The sequence below is a fragment of the Cynara cardunculus genome (genome assembly GCF_001531365.2).
Source record: "Cynara cardunculus var. scolymus isolate 2C chromosome LG 17, CcrdV1, whole genome shotgun sequence".
Lineage (NCBI taxonomy): Eukaryota > Viridiplantae > Streptophyta > Magnoliopsida > Asterales > Asteraceae > Cynara > Cynara cardunculus.
In genome coordinates, this window is record NC_037544.1 from 37,388,346 (window position 1) to 37,399,467 (window position 11,122).

Sequence of the window (11,122 nt, forward strand, 5' to 3'; positions counted from 1 at the left end):
CACCAAGGAGATTACAAAGTGCTTGTACAAGGATCTTTAAATCCACAATCAACTAGCAAGTCTTTCAGAATATCAAGAATTTTAAGAACACTCTCGTATCTCACACATATATATAGAATGTACTAGCTAGAGAGAGTGTTGTATCTAGATAAATGATAGAAAACCGGGGTATGTTAAAATGTTGGGGCCAAATGGTTATTTATAACCAAACAAAGAGTAGGGAGCAAGCTTGGAGGATGAGTAGTGAGCAAGCATGGCAAGAGTAGGGAGCAAGCTTGGTGGAGTAGTCACCAAGTTTTGATGAGTAGTGACCAAGTCTTGGTTTTACTGATTTGGTCACGAGTGCAGCATCCATAAACACAAGTAATATATATTATATTACAACATCTTGGTATCAGAGCATAGCGAAATATATTTTATATTACAACACAAGTATTATCTACTTGTTATGATCAACAATTAGAACCTAGGATCCAACACAAGGTATAGCCTAGACAAATATAAAACATAGAACAACGGTAGTTCACCATCCATGCATCATATTTCCATCAAGTCTTCTTGCATATCCAGGAACAGGACAAGTTTCTTTGCAATCCGTCAAATTGATATTGATAATGATAATTTCCTTCACTCAAAATTTTGTTAAATATAATCAAGTTTACCGCTGTGTAAGCTTGTAGCACAATATGCTATATGAAAAATAGTAAATACTTATCGTGTGCAATTTCAGTGGGGAGTGTACGACGAAGTTGGAATTTGCAAAAATGAGGATGCTTAGATGGACTTGTGGTCGGAGCATGTTTAACAGAATATTGCACAAGGTCTTTTGGGCAGGAGTTGCGGCTATCATGGATAAGTTACGGGAGGGAAAAATGCCGTGGGTTGGTTACGCTTGTAGGAGAAAAATGGCGGCTACAGTGAGGAGAATAGAAAGTCTGATGGTCAAGGGGACTAAGAGAAGGGGTAGGCCGATGCGGCTTTAGGCTTTTCCGCGGACATGACTTCTGATAGGAATACTTGGAGACACGAGAGTAGGGTAGCAGACTAGAGGTGGGGATCTATAGTTAGTATAGACGGGAGGAAGGGAGCTGGGGAGGCAGAGGGTGGGGGTAAGGTTAGTGAGACGACAGTTAGGTTGTTAGATCTTGAAGTTAGACTAGGGGTATGTAGTTTCCTTAACTTGGCTATGTTTTCTTGTACCTGCATGGCCGCTTCAGTTTGTATGTTGTTGCTTACTCATAACTAATTTTCAAAATTTATCTATCTGCCTTTCTTTTCACAAGTTCTTTTTCAAAGTCATCCTATTTTGGGATAGCTTTCTCTCTTCCACATGCTTTTCACAAGCTGGGGTCTTCACAAAAATAGTCGCTCTAGTCTATGGGGTAGAGGTTAGGTTTGCTTACAACATACCCCCCAGACCCCACCTTCGGGTTAGAGAAAGGTTGGTTTGTGAATGCCATGACCATATTTCAAAATATAACACACTTTCAATCATAAACATATACTCAAGATCATGAGCTTGCCTGATTGAAATACCAGAAGTTTGCCTCCTGTACTCTTCATCGCCAAAAAAGCACCCTGAGTGGAAGAGAAGTAATGGTTACAAAAGCATAACAAAGCAATGCTAAAAATATATTCCGTCTTTGATACGAACTCCCATGTTAAAACAAATCCCATCAAGCATAATATAAATATACTACCACCCTTTTAATGTGCAAAAAGCTGAAAGGCTATGGAAGCTCAGTGTGGCATAAATGGTTCACAGGGATCGTATGAAATAATTCATAACTTTATATTTAGTTCGCCTTTCTACGGACATCTTGTGCTGCTTTTAATGGAGTAAGGGGTATAAATTAAAACGATTTTTAGTACCTGCATCCCAGCACCAAAAGCTGAATCAGCCATTTTATTATTCTGGAACATAGTTGGGATGCTTTCCAGCAACAGATCTAGATGCTGACGACACTGTGATATCAAACATAAAACACTTGCAATCAGTTCTCAATATTGAAAATACAAAAAACATTCAACCTAAGATACGGACATTTATCACAAACACCAAAGCAAGTAGAGAAAACTGATAAGATGTTTATATTCTGCATAACTAACCTCAGAAAGTTGAACAATAACATCAGTGGGGAGAGGAGTGTAAACATCTTGTATGTCAGGAACTATGAACATCAATGGCTGCAATAAAAAATGCACAAGAACATGAGCACATCCAGCAAAAATCTCTTTTACCAGTTTATATTTTCTGCTTTTGGTCATCAACCAATAACCATTAGAAAATTTTCTGTATCTACACTCTTACGACTTTTCCCCCGGCTAAATGAATATTTCTGCATTCCTTAATTGCGTTTAGAAGCACACTTTTTATCATGTATAATCATATTTTAACTGCCAAATGGGACCTTGGTAAACCAAACCAAAAGAAGCCAATATATCCCATGGAGAGGTGGGTCCAGGGGCTAGGACGTACCTAGGCCTTTCCTTTACCCCAAGGGATAAAGAGGCTGTTTCTGTAAAGACCTCCGACGTGCAATTCAATTGTTAATTAGGGGAACAAGAAAGAAAGCTACAGGCGAGAAAAATAGCTGAAGATTGTGTGCAAACAAGCAACAGGTTCAATAAACAGAAAAGGCACAAGGGACAAACGGGACCTTAGTCTATGGACCTTTTCCGAACCAAACCTCCCAACCTGCGTTGAAAGTGCCAAAACCTTGCTCAACCAGGGTGTTTTCATATAGTGTGTTCTTCCCTTCTCTTTCTCGCCGGGTTTCTTAACTGCTGGGTTACCTTTATTATCTTTACTTGGTTTCCATGATTGTCTCATCCATCATAATATCTCATCAATATTACACCCATTTGACAACACTACTGCTATTGTTGGTCCAATAGTGGTGCTGCATGATTTGTATTGACTTGCTTCCAGAATTTTTTTAAAGATTAAGGTAGGTACCAGTTCTATGATGCAAAGCTGCAAACTAACTCAATTCAAGAAAAAAATTGAAGTAATCCACAGAAGTATGGGATGTTTTATTCAGAAGCCAGCTTTCGTGAGGCTGGAACTCTCCCAGCAATTCTTCTTTACAAATTGTATACCCGAAAATAATACCCCTTTCTCTCCAGCCCTCTTCCCTATTTATACTAGCTGCTAACCAACTTAACATACCAACTAACTGACTCCACAGCCTAACTGATTTTAACAACCAGTTGACTCAACCGCCTACCCTAACTGATTTTAACATCCTGCTGTTGTTAAAAAACCTCAGCCGTTGTTATGAAAATGGCCCTGCTCTTTTCTTATTCCTCTGTATACAAGTCATGATTATTTTGGGTCTAACATTCCAACTTATGAATGGTATAGGCTTCATTTTACAGGAGTAGGAGTCAATCCTTGTGCAACATTTTTAGTTATTTCAGAATCTTAAGCATAAAAATTCTTGCAGTCTATCTTTATATCTCTGGGCTTCATGAATTTAGGGGTGAACGGTGAATCCTTTACAGGGTTTTACTAGTTGATCTTTTTTATTTAGTGATAAGTCAAATCAGGAGTCTATTCCCCTCGTTATTATTACTACAAAAGCTAACTAGTTAAGATAAATTTAGACACCCTTAATTCATCAACTTCTTATCAGAACCCACTTAACATATATGTGCATGTTGTTGAACCCATAAGTATATACTACTTCCTCTTTATGTGGGCACTTAATGCATGACTTTTCCTGTTTCAATTTATAAGGTCGTACCATTTCATGTAACATATTGAAGGACATTGCACAAAAGATTTGCAATAGAATGTACACAGGATTGTGGGATAGAAAGTAACTTACGGTCACAGGATCTACTAAGTTTAACGCTCTTTATCACATGACCATGCATATTCATCAAACCCATAATTTCAATGTTAATGAAATTTAATCATTCATGATTCAACAGTTCAAGTTATCTGTTATCTTAGTAACCTGCTGCAATGCACGTTTCAGATTGTAAAAATGGATGGTCGAGTCAAATGTAGCAATTCCCACCAGTGTCAGAGGACCCTCCTGCACCAATCAGGTTATTACAAATCAATACACTAACTTTGAGGGAGATTACAAACAGAGAACGCTAATATTGTAAGAACTTTGGAATTCTGATTCATAGGCAATAGAATAAATGAAAGACAGCATTCACAATAGCCATGTTAGATATCTAATTGTGTTCCTAGAACTATGCCAAGTTTCTTAACTTTTAGCCACCTTTGGCAATGTTATCATTCTCTTGCATGAGTGAAATAAAGAAAAGAATTTGAATAAAAAATCCAAAAAACAAGTGAGGACTTCATTATGATAACTTTAATACCATTTGCCTTAATGAGGTGACTAGTTTTGGAACACTTGCCTTTAACTTTACAATTTAAACAAAATGGGAACCTACACACTAATGAAAACAGCATATGATAAACTGCAACATGGAAACCATATTGATTGCTAGAACTAAAAAGGCCATAAGTGTGGCATGCTCAAAAGCTATATGCAACACATTTGAGTATATGTTGAAATCAACATGAACACACCGGGAGATCAGCAATAACCCGGCTGATAGCGCTGCAAGCTCCTGCTGTAGCACCAGTATGTATGGCGTTCATTGATACATCAATGAGAAAGAAAAAGATAGCTGGCATTGGCTCACGCACCTGGGAATTGTACAAGAATATAGAGAATCACTTAAATGGCATTACATAATTCAAGGGTATACTCTTTCAGATGCACCAGTTTGCACAACATTAACAACACTACCAAAAAAGAAAACTATGGTTGTCACTGATCTGATCGTAGATGAAATCCAACCCCTGTAAACCCAGAGTAATAGCATGATGAACCAAAAAGTCTCCAGGACCTATTGTTAAGAATTGTGAATTACTATTCTCATACTGAAACGCTTCAACTTTTTAGTTAACAATAAAGACCTAAAAATTACTGAACAGGCATGGGATAATAGTACAATTGAAGGGACAAATGACAGAACATTAGCAAGAATTCTAACCAGATATTCTCTTGTAGCAACAAATTCAACTGTTCCTCTACATAGCTCAGGCCTTTCATCAGCATCTCTCCGCCTGCCATCTGGACCTAGATTGCACTGATATTCACGGGGAGTTTTATCCGTGAAACCTGCAAAAGAAAGCACAAAGCAGTGTAAGAACCATGATACTTACAAATAGATGTTCAAAGAATAGAAGTCACATCCACCATATCAGTGCTATTACATAATTTCAAATATACTAAAAAATGTTACCTACCTGTAACAAAACATAATTTGCACCACGTTTCCTTACTCTCTAACACAATGAAACTATATAATCATGCATTGCACATATTAAAGAGCGCCACAAGCTTGCACTTATCTAGCTAAATCTAAAAGTCAGCTTCTCAAAAACCACCCTTGAAGAAGGAAAACCGAGTATTGGAGCAACATCGCAATAGCATACCATCAGTCAAACTACATCAGCTACATAATAAACCGTCTCTTTGACCAACTACACTACCTAAGATAGCAACTAGTGTAATTTGGCAATAAGATTGCAGTATAATGTCATTCCAACTATACATCATGTGCAAAGGGTCGACAACAGAAATATCAACACTCACCACAGAGGTTACAGATAAATCGTTTTCCCTGATCAACAAACTTCATGAATGGATTAATGTAGCATTTGCAACGGGAACAACGAACTGGTCCACTTTCACCAAAATCCACAATCTGAAACAATATTCACATTTAGCATAAGAGAAAACATAATATATAAATGGTTAAGCTACCATCTTCAATGTTACTATCACAAACTATAGAACTACCCATTTTGTGAAGACTACCATCACGCCATCTAGCAGTATCTTTACAGCTTGGGGAAATCGAGAAAATCCTTTGTACTGTAACTCTATTGATGCAGTGGGTTCCTGTCTATTCCTTCTACTGTTATATCTATCTTTTATTTGGCACTTTTCTCGCCCTCTTTCTAGTGAATTTCAATTTTTATTGCCTTTGGTTCTGGTCTCTGTATGGAACACTAATTTACTTGACAAAATTGTGTATCATTTGTAGCAGAAGCATTTCAAAGACACTAGTCCAAAGCATGCAACCTATTGATTGTAAGAATATAAAGCACAAGGTTGTGCATATTTTCAGATCCATGATACACCTTGACAGCATTTATGGAAGCTTTGAGTTATAAGGTTACACACCACCACCTGCCTGCCTGAGCAATGCAGAGAGTAGGGTGATATATAATGAGTTACAACAGAACTATAAGCTTATATGGATTACTTGGATAGGCTCCTCAGATGGATGAGGAAGGGAAAAGGGCTGGACCAACAAAGCCAATTGCATGCCAGACGTGGTCAAAAGATCAGAAGTGCAAGGAATCTGTTCAACCAACAGAAAGTTCTACATTAAACAAAGCATCAAGCAATTTCAGATACAAAGTAAACGAGAAAGAAAATGCATATTACCTGATTAATAGTACACCTCATGTACCGGGGACTACAATTTCCAGTATCCCTTACGATGAATTCGCTTGTAGCAGGCTTCAAGACAAAAAAAAAACCCACAGAATATGTGAAATTGGATACAATTACTTATACAACTGAAGCCGGGAAGGACAATCCTCATGGCAAGAGTGTACATGGATAGATACAAGCCACCACCTTAGAATTTAAGCACGCTGATGGAAGCTATGAATGAAAGAACATTAAGATGTGCTGAAATAAATACCGGTGGAGGATTTGCCTGGTTTCCATGGCGAGTCTCATGCAAAAGCACAGAGGAGTTTGGTATAGGGCGTGGAATTTGGTTAGGATCAATCCTTGACAGTCCAGTACCTGCAGCTCCAGCAGGCCCCATAGTAGGTGATATTGTAGCCATTGCTTGTTGATTAGGAAGTGGTGAAGCCATGCCGAACATTCTTGGCGGTTGAGCAGAACCAGAAACCGGTGGAGGTAGCACATTCTAAAAGAAGTAAAAATATTCATAAGTTATTTTCAACATGAAAGTGATGAAAAGGAGAACATTTAGCCACACATACATGCAAACCTTTCCTCAAAACACAAAGAGCTAAAGGTACTTTCCAATGTCATGTGGCAGTCTCATTTTAACGAGTTTAAAAGCATAGGACAAAGACTACTTAGTCTTATTCCTCACGAGTCACGACAGAAGATAGACAATTGTAAAGAACTTCTGTTCGCAACAAAAAAAGGTACTAGAAGAGTCATTAACAATTTGTACAATTAGGACCTTATGTTCTAAGAACTTCCATTAGAGCGTCTCCAATTGTAAAGCTATCAATAGCTTTTTACTATTTCAATTCATGTTAATGACTTTTTACCATTGGATCTGATAGTTTTTCTCTATAATCTTTTTCAGTTACTTGAGATTCCTCAAGCCTATGAAAAGCTTTTTACTATCCCTCTCTCCAGTTAAGCTTTTTGCCATTGGAGTATATTGAGAGAGAAAACATTTTTGGATGTTGCAAAGTGAAAGTCTTTAAGAAACTTAAGACATTGGAGATGCTCTCAGCAACAACAAAAAGTAGTAGAAGATTTTCTTTAACTCAAAAGGTTTAGTAGAGTATTCCAAAACTTATCTGTAACTCTTAAAAGGATTGTAAAACCAGAAGTGTTGGCATTAGAAGGCTTGATGCATTTGCCACTGTTGCAAGAGTATATTTTTCCAATCAGTTAGTATTCATAATTCTATTTTTATAATTGTACATTTTGGCAAATTTACACAGATTAGGATTTTTATCCATGCATTAGGGTTTTTAATTAATATGCACATGCTAAAAAACAAATTAGAGTGACTAGGGATTCCACTGCTCATTTAGGATATTTATGGTTGTAAAAAATGCTTGAGGCGCTGGAAAATCGAGTCTGAGGACGCGCCTCTCATGGGTTGTTGAGTCGTATACCTCAACCCTGAGGCGGTGCTAAGGCAGGAATTAGCAATTAGGGTTTAAAAATAAGCCTATTCTCTTGCTGCTTGTAGTTTTCATTTTTCTTCTCCAACGTCTTCGCCAGTCACCCAATTTGAAGAGCATCACATATATACATAAATATATTATTTCCCACTTTGAAGAGTATGTAGTGTGTGTATATATATAAAAGTTCTTCTATAGTCCCCCACTATGTATATATTTAGTGTATATATATTTTGTATTACACATACAGATATGTATATGTGTATACAGGGTTGTTTTCGTGAGATCTGTGACACCATTTTTTTACACTTGAAACTTTACAGCGAAAACACTGTGAAGGTAAAAAAATCTAAACCTTCACAGCATTTTTATAGGTTACCTTCACAGCATTTTACTGTAAAGTTTCAAGTTACCGTAAAATTTCAAGTGTAAAATTATGGTGTCACGGGTCTTACGAAAACATATTAGCCTCACATGATCCCAAGTCTATATATATATATCTCGAGGGCTGATTCCACTTTTTAAAACCTTGGGATATTAAAGTCTTCCGAGTTGAAACAGGATTTTCTTTTGTCTTACACAGAAACATAATCTCACAGTTGCATAAACTCTGTAGATTTTTTCAATCAATGAACCATACCTACTATCTGGGCTGAGTGGATCAATATTTGGGCTGAGTGGATGAATATCTGGCCTTGTACGATTGCATCTTAGAGCATCTCCAATAATTCTCCAACAATCAAAATCCCAACAATCTCCATTTTAATATTACAACATTAATTATATCATTAAATATTCAATAAAAATATTGTTTTTCTTTAAACATTTAATTTTAATGATTTGTATTGGTTGGAATAATAAAAAACAATCTCTATGATTAGGAATCAAGAGTTCTTTAAATTTGGAGAAATTTACCCTCTATTTCCTACATTCAGCCATGACCATTGATACAAAATGTAGCTCAAGTTATCTGGAAGTTTAATTTTCTAAAAGTTATATGTTACATAATTTTCCTGTCCTTTTCAAGCATACGTCAATCAGAAACATGTGCTTAAATTTTCCAACCCTAATTAAGTTGATTACGACAATCATTGCCAACTTCAGTACTTCACCCTCCCATAATAATTTACTGAAGAACCAGTCACCTTGTAACATTTATCTTGGTGGGAACTTAATAAAGTACTCCTGTAGCCCTTGCTGAAGCTAAATTCCATTGAACAACATATGATCATTTACTTTTTGGGTGCTGTCAGTTTCAATGCTCTATATCATGACGAACTATTCAGAATTACAAGCTTCTGCAGATGCAACTGTAAATAGTCATACACTCATTGTATGTTCCAGTAGACAGATCTGTATTCTAGGAACAATCGATCATGACTCACCTTGTAATTTTGCATGTATATTCTTATTTGGTGATTTCACTTACAAGACACTCACTTCCAAGCCTGAAAGAAATACCATACCATCATTTCTTCAGATTTCTTCAACACAGTCATCGCCCCCACACCAATTCTACTTTCGCTATCAGCACTCATGCAATAGCTAATATTTCAAGATTCATTCAGGTTAGAAAATTCCATCATAAAATGGCTTCAAGTGTTCTACTTCTTAGTTCCCGAGAATTATAGTTAAACCATTCAACTAATGTCCATGTCCAAGTGTAGGTTTTACACTTAACATGGTTAACACCCTTATTCGTTCTTTCTTTGTGTGATTCAGTAAACCGCATTATTTGACACCAATTTAGCTACTTTAGCATCAGGGTTACTCATAGCTATATACTTAATTTTCCTCATTGTCTTTTAACTTCACATATGCATTGCTCATGCAACAAACATAGCATGATATGATGCTAAAAATTAAAATTTCCACAATTTATCCTTAAATCATTTGAGATAATCGTTATACACCATCCATCGTACTAATATATTCCTCAATGAGTTGTGTCTCCATGTACTTGCGAATAATTAAATAATTTATGGATCTCTAAATTGAAACTGTAATATTATTTATGCCTTTGCCTCTTGGATGCAGCCGTGCCTTTATTGCATGAAAGTCCCACCATCTCAATTATCTGTTATTTCAACATAACATGATCCCAGATGTCCTATCCAGGTATATGAAGTCTTTTTAACTAGAACTTCACATGGTTAAATTGAATCTTCTTTTCTTGCTCTTGTGGTGTGACCCAATTTTTTATGGTTATACGTTAACAATATATATGATTGTCATCCTGTCCTGTGCGACTTACAGATTCAGTTGCAGGTAACTAAACCATAATACTAGCCACCATTCCATCTATCTTATCAGTCGAGTCGATCCCACATTTGTATATATAAGCATGTTAATTGTTTCAAGTTCGGATCATAATCTGATACTCAGCTCAACAGAATGGCTCATGTTTGGGTACCATTCATTCACTAAAGCCTTGTGCACTTTCTTCTTTGGTTATGTGGGTGAAGAGTTGGGGCAGTTGGTTCAGTAGTGATGGCATTGCAAGCTATTTTTAGCATTTACATTTCAGTTATGTTTAACCTCAATGTGATTCGTATGCATCTTCGAGACAGCAGCTCTCCCCCCCCCCCCCCCCCCCCCCCCCCCCCCCTTCTGAATTATAACCCCAATGAATCTTTTTGAGATGCAAAATGAATACAATTTCATCTTTTTACCACAAAAAAATACTACAATTTACCATATACCCTTTAAAGAGATTGAGTGCCAGTGCTAAGTTAGATTTCTGCTGCCTTTGGTAGGCGGTAATATTACAACTTCCAAGAGAACGGAAACCACCTGGGAATAAAATAGAGCATACCTTAAAGAATGTACTCATGCATGTAGTATATTTTTTCCCATTGGGGGGGGGGGGGGCGCTGCTTTCCTTGTTCCATCAAGAAATGTAATGGAAGTAATACACCCCTTAAATCTTGAGTAACAGCATCTCATCTCTCTCTCTCTAAAGTTCTTTTCTATGTTTTTATTTTATTCAAAAATTATCAACAGAAAAAGAAATTTTGTTTTTGTTTTTAACCGATCTCACTTGGGTTTTTCTTGATTAGAAAAATAATAATAATTTAAGGAAGAAGCTTTTTAACAATGGAATAAATGTGCTTTTTCAATGATATTACTGTTAGGGGACTAGGACTATCAGTCCTTGATGCAGAT

General features: G+C 36.7%; 1 protein-coding gene across 1 annotated transcript in view; it reads right to left on the reverse strand.

Moving 5' to 3' along the window:
* Positions 1-9,495, reverse strand: part of LOC112500050 (protein transport protein Sec24-like At4g32640) — a 23,005-nt gene extending 13,510 nt beyond the window's left edge. Inside the window, exons 1-11 of the mRNA XM_025103307.1 lie at positions 9,424-9,495; positions 6,757-6,990; positions 6,495-6,569; positions 6,310-6,408; positions 5,634-5,745; positions 5,029-5,156; positions 4,559-4,678; positions 3,966-4,046; positions 2,110-2,187; positions 1,873-1,965; positions 1,524-1,578 (exon numbers count right to left, since the gene is read on the reverse strand). Of these exons, the coding sequence (XP_024959075.1) occupies positions 1,524-1,578; positions 1,873-1,965; positions 2,110-2,187; positions 3,966-4,046; positions 4,559-4,678; positions 5,029-5,156; positions 5,634-5,745; positions 6,310-6,408; positions 6,495-6,569; positions 6,757-6,990; positions 9,424-9,495 (1,147 nt within the window). The remainder of the gene's footprint in view (positions 1-1,523; positions 1,579-1,872; positions 1,966-2,109; positions 2,188-3,965; positions 4,047-4,558; positions 4,679-5,028; positions 5,157-5,633; positions 5,746-6,309; positions 6,409-6,494; positions 6,570-6,756; positions 6,991-9,423) is intronic.
* Between the last annotated feature and the right edge of the window lie 1,627 nt (positions 9,496-11,122).